The following is a 23,057-nucleotide window of genomic DNA, read 5'->3' as shown; positions in this document are numbered from 1 at the left end:
AGGTTAAGGGGCTCTGGCATTTCAATTCATACAAATATGCTTTGCACCTTGGGCCCCCAGGGTCCAGCATAGCACCCAGCCCACGGCAGGTGATAACTAATAAACCAATATTTGTAAAAGTAATTGAAGAGCTGGCAGACTAAACACCAAACCCCAGGCTAAAACCTGGGATGGAAAAAGTGATCATGGTAGCAGGGCCTGGCGGCAAAAAGGAGTCATTTCACGGAACAGGAGGGAGCGAGAAAAAAGAAAACGGCCTGCATTTGGCGTCACATGTTCTCTTTCTCTCTCTCTCTTTGTTTTTAACTAGATATTTCTTTAACAGCTTTGGTCAGTACCCAGGACAGCCCGTATCACTGGGGAATCACATGCAAGGAACTCCGCCTTTGGCTCACTCCAAGGCCCGGTTCTAAAGTCCCTCCTGCTGAGTGGCTGCTCCAACCAAGATGCCCTCACTCACCTTCCAGGCTCTGAAAGATGTGCACACGGTCAGTATCCAAATATGTGCTGAATTAAACTGGCTAATGTTCTCATAAGGAGCCCTGGTGGCGCAGCGATTAAGCACTTGACTGCTAACCAGAAGGTCTGCGGTTCAAACCCACCAGCGGTTCTTCGGGAGAAAGGTGTGGCAGCCTGCTTCCGTAAAGATTTACAGCCTTGGAAACCCTAGGGGGCAGCTCTGCTCTGTCCTGTAGGGTAGCTATGAGTCGGAATTGACTCCACAGCAATGGGTTTGTTTTTTTTTTGTTTCTGTGTCCTCAGGAGAACCTCTCCAATGGCAGCAGCAGCAGCAGGAGTGACAAGGAAATGCAAAGCCACATCTCCACCAAATCAACGGGGTGTGAGAAGTGTGCCACCAGGGACAGATCACCCAATAAGCCACGCGGGCTTAATGGTGCTTACTTACTAATCTGTCATGCACAATTCCACGAGCTTACTTAGTGAACTGTGTACGACAGATTAGTAAGTAAGCACCATTAAGCCCGTGCGTACCTTGCTTGCTGTAAGCCACTGACTGCATGCAGTGTTTCCTGGTTAATGGGCTCTGTGTGCCGTCCACAACCACATTATACCTGTGCCTTCACCGGGGTCTCCTTCCCTACAACTTAGCCCACCTGCCATTCGACTCAGGGTGTTAGCCTACAGCCTGCAAGTTAGGGAAAAAAATCGAGACGTTAAGCAGATGGCTGTGTTCCACGGGTGCTGGAAGCTGCTGCTGCTGAAGCTCAGCCTTCTCAACGCCCAGCTGCCGCTGCTTGCATCTTGGCTCACGCCTTGGTTGATTTCGAATAAAAATAAGAATACTTGTCTCTTCTCTCCTCCTTCCATGGTCCTAATCTACTCACTCCTGTCATGAAAAGATTTTCCAACCAGAGGGGTTCATCCGACAGCTGCCCTCTGAGTAAGTCCCACCCTGGATGACCACAGCAAAGACTCCTGATTCCTTCTAGCTAAAAATACCTCGGGTAAGCAGCATTCTCCCACCATGAGAAGTGAAGCAAAAAATACCCACCAGGCAACCAGAGGCCAGGCCTCCATGCCCAGCACCACTTACACATTCCATTCTCAGTTAGTCAGGAGCCACGATCAGAAACCACCCCAAAAAGCTCCAGAGTCTCTTCTCCCCAAAAGAGAATACACTTTCGCCTGTGCTGTGTCCTAGGGAGTGGGGATGGAGAGTCTGGGTGGAGGAGGAGTTCAGACCAAGTTCCCGGGATGGCGCAGTGTGTGCTAGGCTATTGACCTAAACGGTGGCGCTTCCAACCCACCTAGCAACACCGCAGAAGAAAGCCCTGGCCATCTGCTTCTGTAAAGGTAATAGCCACAAAAACCATATGGGGTGGTTCTACTCTGCAGCACATGGGGTGGCCATGAGTCAGAATCAACTTGACAGCAACGGGTCTGGTTTGTTCATTGTTGTTTTGTTGACTATTCTGAGCCCCCCAGTGCCAGGGCCCGGCCACTGACCTGCTCTGTCTCCACGAAGTTGGACACGTGGCCGTCGTCATTGACGCCGCGGGTGTGGAAGCGGGCGCCGGCCCGCTCGCAGCTGATGCGGGAGATGAGGCAGGCCTTGGCCTGCTTGTGCGAGGCGTACACGGTGCGGATGGCCACCACCCCACAGATCACCTTCAGCAGCCAGTCGGAGCAGCTCACCTGGTGGTGCTTCAGGGGTACGTGCAACAGCTGGTTCCTGCAAAACGGATTCGTGAACATGGCATCCAAAGCGTGTGTGCAGTGGGCTCCTACTGGGGCCGGCACTTCAGCTCGGGAGGGGACAAAAGCACAGTGTCTCCCATGCACTCTTCACCGTGGACAGATAGCCTGAGAAGATCTAGGCCCTTCACAGAGACCCAAACAGTAGGACACCAGACGTGTACAGGTGTGTGGGAGAAGGAACCCTTTCCCAATAAACCAGACACAACCAAGTCGACTCTGACTCATGGCGACCCCTGTGTGTGAGAGTAGAACTGTGCTCCATAGGGTTTTCAATGCCTGCTTCTCAGAAGTAGATCACCAGGCCATTCTTCCAAGGTGCTTCTGGGTGGACTCGAACTTTCGACCTTTCAGTTAGCAGCTGCGTGCATTAATCATTCGCACCACTCAGGACTCCTCCTTTCCTGATAAGGAACCCTTGCTACAGGGTTGGAAGCAAAGCCAGGGGTGGGCCTGTCAGGGAAGTTCAAAGAAGCCTCTGTTTTAACCCTCTGGAGTCCATAGTTTTTGATACACCCTATTAGTTAAAAATTTAACCACACGTCCAATGTATGCAGGCTTATTTAAATTACACACCTACACTGTGGTGTGGATATAATGACAGCATAAGCAAGCAATCCAGAATGAATAACAAAGGGTGAGGTGGAAGTAAACTTTAACTCAAGTGTTTGTGTTTCCTTCCCATGCCCAGGGCATTGTCCGGGCTGCTGGGGCCCCCGGTGTCCATGGCGGTGGTGGTGTGTCAACAGCCAACATTAATCAAGTGGACCAGGCACCATTCTAGGTGTTTCCAGATGGATAAGCTCACTTCCTCCTCGAAATGGCCTTATGTGAAAGGTATGGACGCTAACCCCATTCTGCAGATACGGAAACTGAGGCACAGAGAAGTTGAGTACTGGGACAAGGTCATGGAGTGGAGACACGGCCCTTCTGCTTAGCACTGCCAGCCCCTCACCACGAAGGGCTGCAGGTGCTCGAATCATCCGTTTCTTTCCCTTGGCCTCCCCACTCGCACCTGAGTTAGTGAGCACAGGAGGGGCCGTTCTGAGAAGTGGGGTCTCAGTCGAGGTGCATGGACCCCTAAGCCCCCAGAGGACACCTCTGCTGCTTTCACCTCCACCAGCGAGTTGGGAGGCCGAGCCAGGGCCCTGAGCCTGCTCCTAGGGAGACGGGAACTATCACCTGAGCCTCTCTCTGATGGGGCATCAAGCAAATCTAGATCACAACGCCCTACTTATCTAAAAAAGGCAACACTATCTCTGCCCTTGAGCCTTCCTCAAAGATCTCGCGTTTTCTTCTTGTTGGACAACAGTGCTAGGAAACCCCACCTCACCGGCAGCAGCTTTGCCATGCAGCAAGAAGTAGCCGGCCCTCCTCTCCGGCTAGCCACCCTGACTCTGCCTCTGGCTCTAGAAGCATCCCCCCAGCCACGGCCCCCAGCACGGCCCCACATCAGACCCACATCTCCGCTCTCCGTACCACGGTGCCCACTGCTGAAGAAAGGAGAATCCTGCAGCATCACTTTCCAAAAACATTTCCTGCTTCTGGATCACTCTCTCAGACTCCGACAAACCAGTTTAGTAATAAATGTATTAAGTCCGTACATGGCATCAAGGCAAGGCCTCCAGAACACTCCAGAGTCTGCTAACCATATAGCAATAAGAGGGATAACCCCTGAGTAAACCTTGGTTCTTATTAGTCATACTTGCCAGACCCTTGGTGGGAGGACAGCTCATATTCTCCAAGGAAGATCCCCAAATCTGTACAGGAAACTAGAGCTGTGCGGCTCCTCCCAAGATGTGATTGTGTGGGGAAGCAATTATCGGTGAGATCAATACGTGGCCTGGAATGATGACTGTCAGCAAACACTCTGCCTTTTCTACGAGCCACCTCAGTGCAGACCCTGTCTGACTCCTGACATGGGGCTACCAGTCTCAGACGCTGCCCACAATACAGTGAGTTTAGCTTTTCAGCCTGCGACCCCTTAGCCAGAGGTGACTCACTGTGGTCAGTTCTCCGGGTTCCGCCCTAAGCCTGGGCACCACACCCTGCAGTGTGCTCCCCCGGCAGCCTGGCACCTCCCCAACTACTTCCTCCTCTGCAGCTCAAGACCAAGCTGAAGTCCACTGCAAAAGGCACTGTGGTGACCTCGCCCTCTCCAGGCCCATCTGGGGCCACCCCACTCCCTTCGTCTTGCATTTCCCGCATTCCTCAATCTCCAGCCATACAGCTGGCCCGGGTGACCTGACAAGAGCAGCAACAAATGGGCAGGGACTCAGATACCCGGTGACCACTTACAGCAGTGCTGCCATGCTTCTTGCTCTGTGTGAAATGGTTTCTGATCCCAGCTCATAGGCTCTCTGGATACAAAGCCGCTCCACACCCAGGCAAGGGATGGGCTGCTGCGGACTGAGGGAGTCACACAAACACAACCCCCAGAGCCTGTCTGTCACTCAGAGGGTGGTCACCTTCGGCACCAGCGGCTGAGGCAGAAAGCAGGCCCAGCCTAGAACTACTGGGCTGGAACCTGCACTTCAACGCCTTCAGCAGATTCGCCTGCATTTGAAAGTTTGAGCACATTAACCAAGCTAAACCAGTTGCTGTCAAGTCAACCCCAATTCATGGGGCCACCATGTGTGTCAGAGAAGGGCTGTGCTCCATAGGGTTTTCAATGGCTGATTTTTCAGAAGTAGATTGCCAGGCCTTTCTTCCAAGGCACTTCTGGGTGGACTTGAACCTCCAGTCTTTCAATTAGCAGCCAGGTACAAAAACTCAACCAAACAGAGCCCCCAGGAGCACTTGGGGGAGGGAGGCACTGGGATACATGAGGAGACATACCCCACCCCCGTCTCCAAACAGAAGCCTGGAATTCACTGTGGGGAAACCGAGGCACTGAGAACATTTATCTGACGATGGAGCCCCTCACCAAAAGAAGGAATTGCCCCACTCATAGTGGCCGTCGCCCTGCTTCTGCGCCCGGACGGTCAGGTCAAAATGGGACCCTTCGTTGGGCCACGAGAAGTAGAACACGCCTGAGTTGAGGATCTTCTTCAAGGCCAAGAGACGGTCTTCCTCTTTGGCTTCTTCCTGAAGTGGGTAAAAATCGGTGGCCGTGATCTTGTAGATTTCAGCCTCTGGAATTCTGCCCACAGAGGTGCAGCCTGTCACCAAAACCAGGAAGCTCAAAGAGGTGCCACCTGGAAGGCAAACCAGACAAGAGAGCCAAGCGTCAGAACCGCACAGCCGCAGAGAAGCCTGACAAAGCAAGACTAGCTGCTGTGGAGTCAGTTCTGACGCACGGCGACCCCATGTGCACCAGAGCAGAACTGTGCTCCACTGGGTTTTCAATGGCTACTTTTTCACAAGTAGATTGCCAGGCCTTTCTTCCAAGGTGCCTCTGGTTGGATTCAAACTTTCAGCCTTTGGGTTAGCAGCTAGGCCCGTTCACTGCACCACCCAGGGGCTCCCAAGGAAGCAATACCCAACATGTTGCAGTCAAGTCGATTCCGAATCAACGCGAACTTATGGGGTATCCCAGAGTAGAATTATGCTCCGCAGGGTTTTCTTGGCTGATGGAAACCCTGGTGGCATAGTGGTTAAGTGCTACGGCTGCTAACCAAAGGGTTGGCAGTTTGAACCCACCAGGCGCTCCTTGGAAACTCTATGGGGCAGTTCTACTCTGTCCTATAGGGTTGCTATGAGTTGGAATCGACTCGACAGCACTCGGTTGGGTTTTTGGGAAACCCTGGTGGTATAGTGGTTAAGTGCTACGGCTGCTAACCAAAAGGTCGGCAGTTCAAAACCGCCAGGCGCTCCTTGGAAACCCTATGGGGTAGTTCTACCCTGTTCTATAGGGTCGCTATGAGTCGGAATCGATTCAATGGCAATGGGTTTTTTGGAATCTTTACAGAAGCAAAAATGTCACGTCTTCATCTTGCTTACTTTGGACATGTTATCAGGAGGGACCAATCCCTGGAGAAAGAGGTTGTTATGGATTGAATTGTAACCCCCCAAAATATGTGCTGTAAACCCTAACCTCTATGCCTGTGGCTATAATCCCATTTGGAAATGGGCTGTCTTTGTTATGTTAGTTACACGAGATCAGTGTAGGATGTGTCTTGAGTCAATCTTTTTTGAGATATAAAGAGATTAAACAAGCAAACTAGAGGCAGAGATAGGGAGGACTGATGCCAACCCACATAGAAATCTCCAAAGACCCAGTAAACAAGCCGAAGAGACAAGGAACTTCCCCTAGAGCCGACGGAGAGAGCAAGCCTTCCCCTAGAGCCAATAGAGAGAGCAAGCCTTCCCCTAGAGCCAACAGAGAGAGCAAGCCTTCCCCTAGAGCTGACAGAGAGAGAGAGAGAGCAAGCCTTCCCCTAGAGCAGAGAGAGAGAGAGAGAGAGAGAGAGAGAGAAAGCCTTCCCCTAGAGCTGACAGAGAGAAAGCCTTCCCCTAGAGCTGTGCTCTGAATTTGGACTCCTAAACTGTGAGGACGTAAATTTCTGTTTGTTAAAGTTGTCCACTTGTGGTATTTTTGTTACAGCAGCACTAGATAACAAAGACAAACATCATGCGTGGTAAGTAGGAAGTCAGTAAAAAAGAGTAAAAATTGGAGGTTTGAACCCACCCAGAGGTGCCTAGGAAAAAAGGCCTGGCAATCTGCTTTAAAAGTCTTGAAAACCCTGTGGGACAGTGCTACTCTGCCACACAGGGCCATTATGAATCCGAATCGGCTCAGCAGCACCCAACAAAAACAACTATGGTTATCCACTCACAGGTGCCTCAGAAGATGGGCCTGGCAATCTATTTTAGAAAAAATAGCCGTTGAAAACCCTATGGAGCTCTACTCGGAAACACACGGGGTCACCATGAATCATAATCAGCTGGTTTATAAGCAACTGGTTTGGTTTTTTGGATTACCTGGGACAATGGTTTTCAACACTCTTAGATCTCTGGACACTCAGACAAGATAAAACACCTTGAAGACTGCCAATTCCACCTACTGACCAGAACAAAATCAAACCACACCCATTGCCATCCAGTCACTTCCGACTCATAGCGATCCTGTAGGACAGAGCAGAACTGCCCCACAGGGTTTCCAAGGCTGTAATCGTTATGCAAGCAGACTGCCACGTCTTTCTCTCGCACCTACTCGCCAGCGCCTTCCAAATTCCCTCCTCACAGTCACTGAGAAAAGTGCCACTGGTGTGAGGTAATACCTACTCAGGATCCGTCATTCCAGAAGGAGGTCCCCCACAAGATGCAGAGGGGGTGGGGCACCAGCAGGCAACTGCATTGCCTCATCTCTCATAAAGGAAGCTGTGCTCCAGTTTGGCAGAAATTCGAAGAGGATGTGCCAGGGATGTGGACGGTGAGGAAACCGTTCTCGAGTGTGATGCGGGAGCTGGGCCTGAGAGAGGGGTGTGCAGCGGCAGTGGGGAAACACAGGACCAAGAGAAGCTGAGCCGCCTGAACAAGCGACTCCGTGTTGAGGATTGGCAGAGGACAGGGGAGGGGGTACTTCCACACTACTGCCAGGAAGGAAATGAGCAGCACTTTCCAGAGGAGACAGCGCAGGGACTGCTTTGAGATGAACTGTGAATCAGTCTTGAAAAGGAGCCATAGGGACCCCGAGTGTAGGGACTTCCCATCACCTGCAGCTCAGATAACTACCCTCTGTTGTCAGCCCCTGACTCATGGCAACCCCATGCACAGTGGGATCAGACCATTGTGCTCCTTAGGGTTTTCATAGGCTGGTTTTTGGAAATAGACCGCCAGGCCTTTCTTCCTGGTCGTACTCTGGAAGCTCTGATGAAACCCGTTCAGCATCACAGCAACATGTAAGCCTCCACTGACAGACAGGTGGTACCGGTGCATGAGGTACACTGGCCAGAAATTGGACTTGGGTCTCCTGCATGGAAGGTGAGAATTCTGTCACTGAACCCTCACTCCTCCCTGACTGCCCTCTCCACCTCTACAGGATAACTCCAGGCCCTCTTCCTTCCCTAAGACGAAGCACACGACTCCTTCAGAACCGCCTCATGAGTCACAGGACGAGTGACATCCAGCGTGACCAGGCAGCAGGCAGACCCTGAAGATGACAGCATCAAGGCATGATGAGGAGGAAACTTCGATCTGCCCCTGGGCCCTGAGCTCTGCCCACCTGCCTCTGCATGATGCCCTTGCAAAGAAACTCAAATAGCTCAGTAATCCCCACTCAGAGGTGTGGCACCAGCCCAGGCTGGGCGGGGAAAGGAAATGGGAAGTCCCTTGGTGATTTACAGAAATTATGAAGTCATGACCGCTCTCCCTTGTAACACTGCATGGTGACAGGTGTCTGGGGGTGGAGTTTCTTAAATAGGGCAGGCGTCCTTTCTGGAAGACGGTGGAGTTGGTGTGGGGCTGGCATTCTCAAATTATAGCCTTGAGGGTGCAATATTACCACAGCCTTTGCAGGCACGAAATTCCCAGGCATTCCCCTGCCTCTTCTGATGGGTTCAGCACAGGGAAAGCCAGAGTCCAGCCCCACATCCCTTGGTGTAGCAAGAGGACAGTAGTCCTTGTGCCCAGGCTGATGAGGCTAAGACCGAGTTTGCAGGGAGCGGGCTCCAGGACAGCCATGGAAAATTTTACTTTCAATCCCTCCATCCAAGTTATGAAGCCGATTTCTAACACTACTCCCTTGACAGCCTCTGCGTGGGGGTACGGAGTCCCTGGCAAGGGTCCAAGCTCCTTTGAAGGTAGCCAGCATTTCCCATTCAGGGCAGCAGTGCCTGGGGGCAGCCTGGGAAAGGTGTGCTGCAGCAGGTATTAAAGGCTCTTAAAATAAATGAAAGAAAGGGAAGGTGCCACCACCACAGCGAAAGCTGACTCCTAGCCCTGAGATGTTAATACTCTCAGCTACTAACTGAAAGGTTGGTGTTTCGACTTAACCCTGAGGTGCCTCGGAGAAAAGGCCTGGTGTCATGGATTGAATTGTGTCCCCCCAAAATATGTGTCAACTTGGTTAGGCCATGATTCCCACTATTGTGCGATTGTCCGCCATTTTGTCATCTGATGTGATTTTCCTTCGTGGTGTAAATCCTAATCTCTGCCTATGGTTAATGAGGCAAGATTAAATAAAGAGGTTTAGGGTAGGGTTGTAACACCCTTACTAAGGTCACATCCCTGATCCAATGTAAAGGGAGTTTCCCTGGGGTGTGGCCTGAACCAGGTTTTATCTTACAAGAGATAAAAGGAAAGAGAAGCAAGCAGAAAGCGGGGGACCTCATACCACCAAAAAAGCATTGCGTGGGGTTCTTGCTTGGAGAAGCTCCTAGCAGACAAAGAGAGAAAACATTCCCCTAGAGCTGACATCCTGAATTTGGACTTCTAGCCTACTAGACTGTGAGAAAATAAATTTCTCTTCGTTAAAGCCATCCACCTGTGGTATTTCTGTTATAGCAGCACTAGATGACTAAGACACCTGGCAATCTGCTTCGGAAAAAGCCGCCATTGAAACCCTATGGAGCACAGTTCTCCTCTGACACACATGGGGTTGCCATGAGTCAGGATCGAGTCGACAGCAACTGGTTTAGTCCTGGGACAAGGATGCTGGGACAAGGGAGAGTTTCCCGGGGATGAGAGGAGCCGCCATCTAGGGGCATGTGGGAGCCTGCCCTTCAACAACAGCTAACACGTTTGGCAGTGTTTACCGGATGCCAGGTACTTGGTAACTTATTTAATTTTCTCAATAACCCCATGAAGGAAGGACCAGGACCAGGCACTTTTTACAGGGCAGAAAATGGAGGCACAGAGAGGTGAAGGAGCCTGCCACAGGTGACACAATGTAAAAGCTGGTTCAGACCCACTTCCTCGTTACACCACCTGGGCAGGTGACTCCAGTGCAGTCTGGCTCCAGAGCTGGTGCTCTCACCTGTATCCTTGCAGACGGGATCACCAACCTACCTAACAACACTGATCTTGCAGGGCAACTATCACCATTTTACAAACGAGCAACTGTCACCCAGGGGAGCTGATCACCTGCCCAAGTGACACAGGTGGTCGGTGCTAGAACCAAGAAGCCACCGAGCCCAGGCTCTGTCTAGTCCTCAGCCACTCTGCTGGCTGGACTCTAAAGAAAGGGTTCAGTCAATTGAGCCCTTGCTAACAACACCACCATTAGTTTAAACAGTTGTAAATGTTTTTTTTCAGCATAGTCTAAATATTGACATGTCAGCATAAAACTGTGGTAGGAAGTCCTTTTTACGAGGATCCAGCGGAAGCTAAACAGTGGTGTGATGCTCAGCCTCATCGACTACGTAAAGGAACTCGGAAACAAGTTCTTCTGGAACAGACGGGATTTTTACTCGCATTGCCATTTCACTTCCCCACAGAATTTCATGCAAATGGGACATATTTTGTGCTTCGATATCTTTTATTGCTCACCCTATCACACAGTGCAGCAATTTGATCTGAAAGCTCAGTGTTTAAAAAGAGTTTCTTCTGGTTTGGGTTTAAAAAGCGTCTCTTCTTATTTTTTTTTAGATTCCCTTTTTTTTTTTAATTGTACTTCAGATGAAAGTTTGCAGAACAAACTACCTTCTCATTAAACTATCAGTGCACATATCGTTTTGTGACATTAGTTACCAACCCCACGACATGTCAACACTCTCCTCTTCTCGACCTTGGGTCCCCTATTACCAGCTTTCATGTCCCCTCCTGCCTTCTGGTCCTTGCCCCTGGGCTGGTGCACCCCTTTAGTCTTGTTTTGTTTTATGGGCCTGTCTAATCTTTGGCTGAAGGGTGAACCTCAGGAGTGACATCATTACTGAGCTAAAAGAGTGTCCGGGGGCCATACTCTCAGGGTTTCCTCAGTCTCTGTCAGGCCAGTAAGTCTGGTCTTTTTTTGTGAGTTAGAATTTTGCTCTACATTTTTTCTCTAGCTCTGTCTGGGACCCTCTATTGTGATCCCTGTCAGAGCAGTTGGTGGTGGTAGCTGGGCACCACCTAGTTGTGCTGGACTCAGTCTGGTGGAGGCTGTGGTCCATGAGTCTTTTGGACTAATCTTTCCCTTGTGTCTTTGGTTTTCTTCATTTTCCCTTGCTCATGACAGGGTGAGACCAGTGGAGTATCTTAGATGGCTGCTCACAAGCTTTTAAGACCCCAGATGCTACTCGCCAAAGTAGAATGTAGAACATTTTCTTTATAAATTGTGTTATGCCAATTGAGCTAGATGGTCCCCACAGCCCTCAGCCCCAGTAATTCGGTCCCTTAGGGACTTTGGTTCTGTCTATGGAGCTTCTTCTATGACCTTGCCTTGGGCAAGTTGTGCTGGCCTCCCCAGTATTGTGGACTGTCTCACCCTTCACCAAAGTTACCACTTATCTATTGTCTAATAAGAGTCTCTTTTGGTTTGAATTATCTGTTTTGAATTATCATTACAATTACCGTTAGTACACAATTGGTCAAACAGTGTAAACAATACAATGTAAACAAAACATTTCAAAAAATAATCACTTAACAGAAAAAGTGAAGAGCTGTTGGAAAGGTGTCTCTTAATGAGGCGGGTAGGACTTCTAGTTCAAGTGTCCATGGATACCAAACCCGTTGCCGATGAGCCGATTCCAACTCATAGCGACTCTATAGGGCAGAGGAGAACTGCGTATAGGGTTTCCAAGACTGTAATCTTTATGGGAGCAGACTGCCACATCTTTCCCCAGCTAAGCAGTGGGTTCGAACCACAAATCTTTTTTTCGAATAGCAGCTGAGAGCTTAACCACTGCGCAGCCAGGGCTCCTCGATATAAACACTAAGAAACCTTTTTCACATTGTTATGGATTGAATTGTGTCCCCCAAAATGTATTGTAAATCCTAACCCTGTGGTAGGAGCCCTGGTGGTGCAGTGGTTACGAGCTTCTCTGCTAACCAAAAGGTCAGCAGTTTGAATCCACCAGCCGCTCCTTGGAAACCCTATGGGGCAGTTCTACTCTGTCCTGTAGGGTTGCTATGAGTCAGAATTGACTCTGTGGCAATGGGTTTTTGGTTCTATACCAGCAGTTACAATCCCATTTGGGAAAGAGTGGTCTTTGTTATGTTAATGACACAGTATTGGTGTAGGCTGTGTCTTAAATCAGTCTCTCTTGAGACAGCAAAGAGATTAAACAAGCAAGGCAGCAAGGAGAGATTTGGGAAGAGAGATGCCGCACCACATGAAGAGAGCCAAGCGGCCAAGGAACAGAAGCTGAAGAGACAAGGACCTTCTCCCAGAGCTGACAGAGAGAGAAAGCCTTCCCCTAGAGCCTGCTCTCTGAATTTGGACTTCTAGCCTCCTAAACAAAGAGAAAATAAATTTCTGTTTGTTAAAGCCACCCACTAGTGGTATTTTTGTTATAGCAGCACTTGATAACTAAGACACACATTAATAAATAGATGTAAGTAGAAAGAACTGTCATAGAAAGTGTCACTGAGTTCTTCAAACAAACTTCTTCTGAGTTACATGCTAAAATAAAAAAAAAAAAAAATTCACAATGGTCTACTGACAAAATTAGTGCTGTCAGCTGGTGCCCAGCGAAGCTTGCCTCCAGTTTCATGGAATGCAAATAATTGGGTTTCGGCTGACTTGCAAACAAATGTGTCGCCCGGTCACTGACATCACTTACTTCCTTAACGTCATTTGGCATCCCAGAGGTATTTACTTCCTGGAACCATGCACCACTGGAAGATTCTGGACGGGAGGAGGTGGGCTTTTCTTTTGTAACATGGAAGAAGGATTGCAGATGCAAGAGTGAGGATGGGAAGCCTGCCCCCTCCCTCACAGGCATATTTCCAGACAAATCAATTCTAGGAAAGAGCTGAGGGTCTGGAAATTGTTTCCCATAAAACTACCATAGGAGCCCTGGTGGCTGGCACAGTGGTTATGTGCTCGGCTAACCGAAAGGACAGCAGTTCAAACCCATCAGCCGCTCCAAGAGAGAAAGATGTGGCCGTCTGTTTCCGCAAAGATTACGGCCTTGGAAATCTGATGGGACAGTTCTATTTTGCCTTACAGGGTCGCTGTGAGCCGGAATCGACTGAGAACTACCATGCCTGTGTCCCCTGGACAGTCTATGTGACCCCTGAGGGTCGTTTATTGCTGGAACTTACCCCACCCCACTCTCTACTCAGTGTATGGCTTCTCTGACTTCAATATTGGGGTTACCATGTTTGCACTCAACTACTAATTGAAAGGTTGGCAGTTCAAACCCGTTCAACGGCACTGTGGAAGAAAAACTGGGGACCTGCTTCCATAAATATTACAGCCAAGAAAACCCTAGGGGGCAGTTCTATTCTGTAACATATGGGGTGGCCATGAGTCGGAATCAATTCAATGGCAACGAGTTTGTGTGTGTGTCCTACCAGATCTTGTTTAACAGCCTCAGTGACCTCTCAGTGGTACCACAGGTTTTAAGGACAGAGCCCTGGTTCAAGCCCAGCACAGTCCGATGAAGGAAGAGGGCAGCCCCTGCGATGTGGGCCAGTGACACGTTCGCTGTCTTTTGGGTGCTAAAGTAAGTTCTGTGAGATTCAGCTGCCCCAAGTGGGTGTAAAGTCCCCTTCCCATGGTCACCTTGAGCACAGGACCTGGGCTTTGTTTCTGACAGCCAGGAAGCAAGCCAGGCCTGGTAGGGTCACCAAGGTCGTCAGAAGAGGATGACTCCAGGGGTTTGAAACCAGTGAGGATCTGGTAGTGGGGGGTGGGGGAGTACAACTCAAACTCACCTTGTGTTATGGATTAAACTGTGCCCCCCGCAAAAGATATGTTGAAGCTCTAACCCCTGGTACCTGTAAATGTGACCTTGTCCAGAAATAAGGTCTTTGAAGATGTCATCAGTTAACATGCGGTCATACTGGAGTGGTGGGGGGGTCCTAAACCTGTACTAAAAAACAGTTGCCATCAAGTCAATTTCAACTCATAGAGACCCCATGCGTGTCAGAGTGGAGCTGGGCTCCATCAGGTTTTCGGTGGATGATTTTCAGAAGTAGATCACCAGGCCTTTCTTCCAAGGTAGCTCTGGGTGGGTTCGAACCACCAACCTTTCGGTTAGTAGCCAAGTATTTAACCATTTGCATCACCCAGGGACTAATCCAAAATAAGCAATGTCCTTATAAAATAGGAGAAGAGAGACAGACACAAGGAATATGGAGGCTGAGACTAGAGTGATGATGCATCTATGAGCTGACGAGCGCCAAAAACCACTAGGGGCCACCAGAAGCTGGAAGAGGCAAGGAAGGATCTCCTAGAGCCTTCAGAGACAGCATGGCCCTGCCAGCATCCTGAAATGGACTTCTAGCCTCCAGACTGTGAGAGAATACACTTCTGTTCTTATAAGCCAGCCAGAGTGTGGTGCTTTGTTACAGCGGCCCCAGGAGGTCAGTTCTCCTTGGCATCAGGAGACCAGGGCTCTGGTTTCTGCGCTGCCCCATGACCTCAGGAACCTCAGGGAAGTCTCCTACTTTCCCTGGAACTCAGGAAAGGGTGCACCAGACAGCCCCCATGTCCTTCCAGCTTTAACACTCTGCTTCTAGTGCTCAGGCCAAAGCAAGACCAGGCATGGGTCAGAAGGAGCTGGCCAGCGTCAGATGTGGGGAGAGGGAGGGCAAGCCATGGGTCAGAAGGCCAAAAGACACCCTAGAACCAGAAGGACAGACACATACACATGCCCTCCAGACAGCAGAAGGCTGAGTCCAGGCACCCTTGCCCGCAGCCTGAATAAGCAGGGTGGAGTAAGGGAATGCAACGACCTCCCTGTCACCTGGGGATTCTATCCCCAGCAGGGCTGCCTGCAAAACCCAACTCCCAGTCAAAGCTGCCCAGTGTCCCTGGACCCTGCAGGAATGAGATTTATGTCTTATCTTGCTGTGGCCATTTGTCAACGGGCTGTAAGGGCTGGCTGCTGGGATCACAATCAGTCACATGTGGATACAATGCTCCATCTATGTAGCGACAGCGCTAGCCCCTTGCTTCTGCTCCTTGCTAGCACCACCCCCTCCCCTCCCCACCCCAGTGTTTGCTCAGCCTCTGAGCTCACCTCCCCAGCCAGGTCCATCCCAATCTCAACCCCGGGGCACATGGGACACTCTCACTTAAATCTGCAAACTGAATCCTGAACTCTAGGCTTTCCACCCATGAAGTGAGGACTCTGGGCCAGACGACCCTGAGCCTTCCGCACACTAACCGTCTCAGAATTCTGGATACTAGTGCCCACGTGGCATGGTCTCAAGTACCTCTTTCACCTTTTCTTTTAGAACATGAACGTGGGATAAGCAGTGGTGTGCTGGAGCCAGTTTACACTAGCTCCTGGGAGCCAATTGGGTGTCCTTTTTCCCAACTCCTCATTGGTAGCTTGAAATCACCATGGTAGATGTATTTACACCATGGAAATTGGAAAACATCACATACCAGGGGTCCCCCCCGCTCCCCGGAGAGCTAGATATTAAATATTCACCAGCATACCACTGGGTATGTTGTTAGGTGCCGTCGACTCGGTTCCAACTCATTGCGACCCTATGTACAAGAGAATGAAACACCGCCCGGTCCTGCACCATCCTCATAATCATTATGCTTGAGCCCATTGTTGCAGCCACTGTGTCAATCCATCTTGATGAGGGTCTTCTACTTTTTCACTGACCCTCTACTCTGCCAAGTATGATGTCTTTCTTTAGGTACTGGTCCCTCCCGATAACATGTCCAAAGTATGTGAGACAAAGTCTGGCCATTGCCCCTTCTAATGAGCATTCTCGCTGTACTTCTTTCAAGACAGATTTGTTCGTTCTTCTGGCAGTCCAGTGTATAGTCAATAGTCTTCGCCAACACCATAATTCAAAGGCATCAATTCTTCAGCCTTCCTATTCATTGTCCAGCTTTCACATGCATATGATGTGATTGAAAACACCATGGCTTGGGTCAGGCACACCTTATTCTTCAAGGTAACATCTTTGTTTTTTAACACTTTAAAGAGGTCTTTTGTAGCACATTTGCCCAATGCAGTGCATTGACAACTTCAATCTTTTCTCCATTTATCATGATGTTGTTTATTGGTCCAGTTGTGAGGACTTTTGTTATCTTTATGTTGAGGTGTAATCCACACTGAAGGCTGTGGTCTTTGATCTTCATCAGTAAGTGTTTCAAGTCCTCTTCACTTTCAGTAAGCAAGGTTGTTAATGAGTCTTCCTCCAATCCTGATGCCAAATTCTTCTTCATATAGTCCAGCTTCTTAGATTATTCGCTCAGCATACAGACTGAATAAGTATGGTGAAAGAATACAACCTTGATGTACACCTTCTTCGACTTTGAACCAGTCAGAAGTACTTCCTTGTTCTGTTCAAACAACTGCCTCTTGGTCTAAGTACAGGTTTCTCATGAGCACAATTAAGTGTTCTGAAATTCCCATTCTTCACAATGTTATCTATAATTTGTTATGATCTACACAATTGAACGCCTTTTCTATAGTTAATAAAACACAGGTAAACATCTTTCTGGTATTCTCTGCTTTCAACCATGGTCCATCTGACATTGGCAATGGTATTCCTTGTTCCACAGCCTCTTCTGAATCTGGCTTGAATTCCTGGCAGTTCCCTGTGGATATACCGCTGCAGCTGCTTTTGAATGATCTTCAGCAAAATTTTACTTGTGCGTGATATTAATGACATTGTCCGATAATTTCCACATTTGGTTGGATCACCTTTCTTTGGAATGGGTACAAATATGGATCTCTACCTGTCAGTTGGCCAGGTAGCTGTCTTCCAAATTTCTCACCATAGACAAGTGAGCACTACAGTGCTACATCCGTTTGTTGAAACATCTCAGTTGGTATTCCATCAATTCCTGGAGCCTTGTTTTTCACCAATGCCTGCAGTGCACCCTGGACCTCTCCGTTCCGTGCCGTTGGTTCTGACCATATGCTAACTCTCGAAATGGTTGATAGTTGACCAGTTCTTTTCAGGACAGTGACTCTGTATATTCCTTCCATCTTCTTTTGATGCCTCCTGCATTGTTTACTATTTTCCCATAGAATCCTTCACTATTGCAACTCAAGGCTTGAATTTTTTCTTCAGTTCTTTTAGCTTGAGAAACGCCAAGCATGTTCTTCCTGTTTGGTTTTCTATTTCCAGGCCTTTGCACATTTCATTATAAACTTTATGGGTATACATATTAAATAAACTATTCTAATTCTGGTGAAGAATATTTCATCTCAAGACTTGCTAGACAGTATCTCATTCCCTGAATCTCGAAAGACAAGACTAAAGATGTAAAATTTCCCTCTCCAGGGAGTTTTCTCTCAGAAGCGACTGTCCATGGGAACCAGCCCTCAGTTAGCCTGTGTCCATGAGCCACCCACCAGGAGTCAATGAGCCAAAGCCATTTGGCCTGGCCCTTTACCCCTCACCTCACTCCCCAAAGGAACCCCCCGCAGGCCAGCCTCCCACCCCCACTCAGCACCCTTTACCTCCTCCCTGCCTCCCTGAGACAGGGAATGGAGACAGCAGAGCTCCTGGGGCGGTAGAGAGTGGGACTGAGTATCCCACAGGGCCCTCCCCATCGGCCCAGAACTGCCACCATCACCAGGCCGCCCTCCACCAAGCTGCCATGGCACTCCTGCCTGGTGGTGCGGGGGAACACTCCATGCTCTTCTAGGCTACCATACCCCAACCCCCGCGAATCTCTTAAGAACTCTAGAAGACAGCCATGAGGCAGTTTTCCTAGTTACAGATGGAGAAACAGAGCTAGAGAGATTAAATGAATGCAGGTCAGCCAGTTGTGAAGCTGGAACTAGAATCCAGGAGGGCTGCCCGCTGGAGTGTTTACAGGGCTGCTGTGTATAGCCTCACAGGTTGCACACTGCAAAACTGCAGAGCACAATTCATTGGAGACTGAGGTTTGAGGCGAGTTCCTTAAGGCTATGAAATGGGAGGCCTTGGAAGCTCAGGTTAAAGACGAGTTAAATCCCTGTGGAGCTCTGATGGTAGAAGCTCAGGCTGCTAAACAAATGGTTGGCATTTCGAATCCACCAGCCTCTCCTTGCAAATCCCATGGGCAGCTCTACTCTGCCCTGTGGAGCCGCTATGAGTTGGAATTGACTCGATGACAAGAGGTTTTTTGGTTTTAAATCCCTATAATCATTGGAAGTTTCTTCTTATTGCTATATTCTCGCTTTCTGTGTTCTGTCTTATATATGCATCAGGAAATGTCTGCTGCCATTTCAGGGAGGAAGGAGGGACTTCGGGCTCTCCTGGGATAAAGCTTCTATGCAATTTTTGTGCGTGTTTCTTAATTTCTAACATAAAAGGCTATTCTCACTTAGGTGGATTGCAGTTTAACAATGTGTTTCAAGTCGAGAGCCCGAGGGAAGCCTCTTTCTTTCTACAGAGACTCCCCTCCTAAAGAAGCCAAAAGGGAGGCTGACCCCTCACTCAGGCTGGTCATCTTGGTGGCAACTAAAAGCTGGATTCACTCCAGGCTGCCCTGACCTCGACACCCTCAATACAGGTTAGGGAAAAGCAAAAGAAAAACAGATCAGCTTTCTGGGTCGGGGACTTACAGTGGGAAGAATATTCAGTTAAAGCCAAACACTCCTCAATGGCACCAAAAGGCATTTGAGAACTCAATTCAGAGGCCCTGGCCCCCACCCTTCAGATGCCCCAGGGCACTTTCAGAAGTGTGTGGAAAACAGGCCAGGTAATCCCAGCACTCCAGGAGTCAAATTCATTCCCCCGACCCCAGCATGCTGACTCTGGAAGGCAGGAACCGGGGTATTCAACGGCTGAGGACCGCCCAGGACTCGCCAGCACCCAGGCCACACACCAAGCCACGACCCCTCACCCCACCAGGGGCTGTGGTCTCTCACTCCTGGGCAGGGACAGGTTTCTGGAGGCCAGTAGGTGGACACTGGCTTTGGGGTGGCACATTTTCATGGAAAAAATGAGTGTATGGAAGCAGCTAGAACTAGGTTCAAATCCATCTTAGCTTCTTGTTGTTCTATGTGCCATGGAGTTGATTCGGACTCATAGTGACCCCATGTGACAGAGTAGAACTGCCCCATAGGGTTTTCTAGACTATAATCTTTACAGGAACAGATCACCAGGTCTGGTGGGTTCGAACAACCAACCTTTGGGTTAGCATCCGGGTGCTTAACCATTGCACCACCAGGGCTCCTTGCTAAGCTTCTTACTTGTAACTTACTACTTTAGACAAAATACTGTAACTCTCCAAGCCTGTTTTCTTTACTGGAGAATGGAGATAAAGATACATTATCCTATCAGCTTATTTTTAGGATTCAAGAAGTGAAAGTATATCTCTAGCACTTGGCACAAAACAGACATTTACTGAAAGCATTTTGCTGCACAGCCCCTGTGGTTTTTTTCTGAACACGCTTGGGAAATGATGACTTTAATAATCATAGTTCAGGAAAACTCATTCCTTGAAAGAAAGACCCAGAAAGATAGTGGCAAACACAACTGCTATTCTGTCAGCTTCAAAAACCCTTAGCAAGTCAGAACATCTGCTGTAGGAATACAGAGCGGTCCACGCTGAGCCCAGGTGGAGCCACCCATGGCTGAATCTGGGTAATTCACAGCCATTCCCATTTCCACCAATGGGGCTGAGAACAAGGAATGTCCCCTATACTCTGGTCTTGACCACATAAATCACTGAGGCACTCCACAGCCAGCGATCACTGGTGACATTGGGGCGGTGGGGGTAGGGGGGGAGACAAAATAAATCAGGTGGGTTCCCTGTGTCCTGGCCTGTGGGTGCAGAACCAGAAGGGCACTCTGGGCACCCCTGAGGTCCAGGAGAGCCAGAGGCACCAGCCCCCGCCCCCTACAGCCGGCGACCAGCTCACCCCTCAGCTCTCACACTGAGCAGGGATGCCCACCTCTTCAGATTAACTTCTCTCCCTTCCCAAGTCACACTCAATTTCCCGTTCTTTGAATGCAATTTCCATTCTTTCCCTCCTGCCCAGAGTCCGTGTTTTACTCAAATCCTCTGGGTGGGGTCTTATCTCCTTGCAAACAACTGCCAGTCCCACCTCCTCTTCCCTCAAGATGAGCCCAGGGGGAGTCACTGCTTAGGGGGCACCGAGCTTCCATTAAGGGTGGTGGAATGATCTGGAAACGGACGGTGGTGACAGCTGCACAGCCTGATGAATGTAATCAATGTCACCCAAGTGTGCATGCAAAAACTGAATTGGCAAATGTTTTATATATATATATATATATACGTATTTATAACCACAATTTTAAAAAAGCAAGTAGAAAAATGAGAGTATGAGATGAAACATTTAGAACCAATAAAAGTGGGATTATGGGTAAGAAATATAAAATAACACAAGCATAGCAATGAAGAAAACCAAGATGCACCCAGGCAGTCCAGGGCTCCTGAGCCTTGGCCATACATTCTAGTCCCGTCCTCCTGCCCCCATGCTGGCACACCTTCTAGAGCACAGGTCCCTTTTATACTACAAACCACCCCCCAGACCGGACGTGGGAAAAACTTCGGCCCTGGTGGGCAAACATGAGGGGAGTTTCCACCTCCACCTGCGCAGACAGGTGAGAGTCAACCCGGCACTGAGACGCAGGTGCAATGATATAAAGAAACACTTTAAAACATGACAAAGCTTAAAATAAAATGCCTAAACCCCACAATCTTTCCAACTAACAGGAGAGGCTGCTGCCCACCATCAGAAGTCTGGCCGTGCACGTGCGGACAGCTAACCTTTCCATCGGAAGGAAGGGCACTTACTTACCAGACTTCAGCCTGAGCTCGCCCAAGCAGCCATAGGCGTCCGTGAGCTTCCCATACTGCCCTCTAATCACCTCCTTTTCTTCCGGGGCTGGAAAAGAAGCATATCACAAAGCCCGTCAGCGTGCGGCCCCTGTGCGAGGTTCATTTACCCGGCAGCTCTCCAATCTAGCTCCCACCCACTCAGGAAAGAAAAGAAGAAGACAATGGCTCGCTCGGCCCACAAAGAAAATGAGTGGAGGCTTTGTGATCAGCAAATCACAGGGCGGCAATGAGGTAGAAAAGTTTGCTCTCCCTCTGGAGGCGCCGACAGCTTCCTGGGGCTCGAGAGGACTAAGCCCCAGAAAGGCCTGGAGGCGCTGGGGTTCTGGCTGCAAGCTGGGAGCAGACTCCTTGGGCCCGGCTTTCTGTCACACTGTGAAGCAGTCCCGCTCCATCTGTTCATAGACAGGAGTGAGTCATCGTTAACCATTTGGAGGGCATCCTTTCATAAATATTATCCACGGGAGACTGCAACTTCCGGTGCCACCGCCTCCACGGGACCTGCTAACCCAGGCTCTGAGCAAAGGCTGCACTTGCGGCCAGGTGACCAGGGTTGGGGCCAGTTGCAGACTCCCCTCCCCGCACCACCCCCGGCCAAGCTCAGTCCAATTAATCCCAAGGCAGGCTGCATCAGCAGGGCCAGTAATTGTCCAGATCCAAGCAAAGACATGGTCTAGTTCAAGGACAAAGAAGAAAGCAAAAGTGACTGAGGGAAGAACCATTGGAAGCAGGGAGGTCCTTAATCTTTATAATGATGCACTTGGCTGCTAACCAAAAGGCTGGAGGTTCAAGTCCACCCAGAGGTACCTCCCCAAAACCAGCCACTGAAAATCCTATGTAGCACGGTTCTACTCTGATGCACATGATGGAGGGCTGCCATGGGTATGAAAAGATTCAACAGCAGCTTTTTAAAAATGTTTTTAAATGCATAGAACCAAACACTGGATGAACCTTGAAAACATTATGCTAAGTGAAAGAAGCCAGTCACAAAAGACTACCTGTTGTATGATTCCATTTATATAAGTGTACAGAATAGGCAAATGTATACAGACAGAAAGTAGATTAGTGATTAGGTTAACGGGGGGGGGGGCCGTAGGAATGAGAGCAACTGCTAATGGGTATGAGGTTTATTTTAGGAACGACAAAAATCTTCTACAATTAGATTGTGATGATGGTAGCATAATCCATGAATACACTAAAAAACTGTGAACTGTACATTTTAAATTGGTAAATTTTATGATACGTGAATCATATCTCAATAAAGCTGTTATAGCCCGAAAGTATAGCCCCCGGACACCTTTTTAACTCGGTACCGAAGTTACTCCTGAGGTTCACCCTTCAGCCAAAGATTAGATAGGCCCATAAAACAAAACGAGACTAAATGGGCACATAAGCCCAGGGACAAGGGCAAGAAGACAGGAGGGGACAGGAAAGCTGGCAATGGGGAACCCAAGGTCGAGAAGGGGAGGGCGTTAACATGTTGTGGGGCTGGCAACTAATGTCAAAAAACAATACATGTATTAATTGTTTAATGAGAAACGAATTTGCTATGTAAATCTTCATCTAAAGTACAATAAAAAAAAGCTATTTGTCTTAGTCATCTGGTGCTGCTATAACAGAAGTGCTACAAGTGGATGGCTTTACCAAAGCAAAGTTTATTTTCTCACAGTAAAGTAGGCTCAAAGTCCAAATTCAGGGTGTCAGCTCCAGGAGAAGGCTTTCTCTCTCTGTTGTTCTTCTCATCAATCTTCTCCCAGACTAGGGGCTTCTTTTCGCAGGAACCCCGGGTCCAAAGGATGTGCTCTGCTCCTGGCAAGTGTTCCCCGCCCCCTCTCAGCTTGCTACTCTCTTTTATATCTCAAGAGATTGCCTCAAGACACAATCCAATCCTGTAGATTGAGTCCTGCCTCACTAACACAACTGCGGCCCATCCTCCCTCATTAACATCACAGAGGCAGGATTTACAACATATAGGAATATCACACAATACTGGGAATCATCGCCCAGCCCAGCCGATACACATATTTTTGGGGGG

The 23,057-nt window shown here is 49.1% G+C and overlaps 1 protein-coding gene across 5 annotated transcripts in view; it reads right to left on the bottom strand.

Moving 5' to 3' along the window:
• Window positions 1-23,057, bottom strand: part of SYNJ2 (synaptojanin 2) — a 137,227-nt gene that overhangs the window by 77,490 nt on the left and 36,680 nt on the right. For 4 of the 5 annotated variants that reach the window (XM_049904616.1, XM_049904625.1, XM_049904633.1 and 1 more), the window contains exons 2-4: window positions 20,985-21,071; window positions 5,144-5,414; window positions 1,969-2,194 (exon numbers count right to left, since the gene is read on the bottom strand). In XM_049904616.1, coding sequence (XP_049760573.1) covers window positions 1,969-2,194; window positions 5,144-5,414; window positions 20,985-21,071 — 584 coding nt within the window. The other variant, XM_049904651.1, reaches the window with a different exon arrangement.

This window comes from Elephas maximus, chromosome 1 (assembly GCF_024166365.1).
Source record: "Elephas maximus indicus isolate mEleMax1 chromosome 1, mEleMax1 primary haplotype, whole genome shotgun sequence".
Lineage (NCBI taxonomy): Eukaryota > Metazoa > Chordata > Mammalia > Proboscidea > Elephantidae > Elephas > Elephas maximus.
Note: the sequence above shows the minus strand (reverse complement) of the source record. Positions and strands in the feature narration are given on the sequence as shown.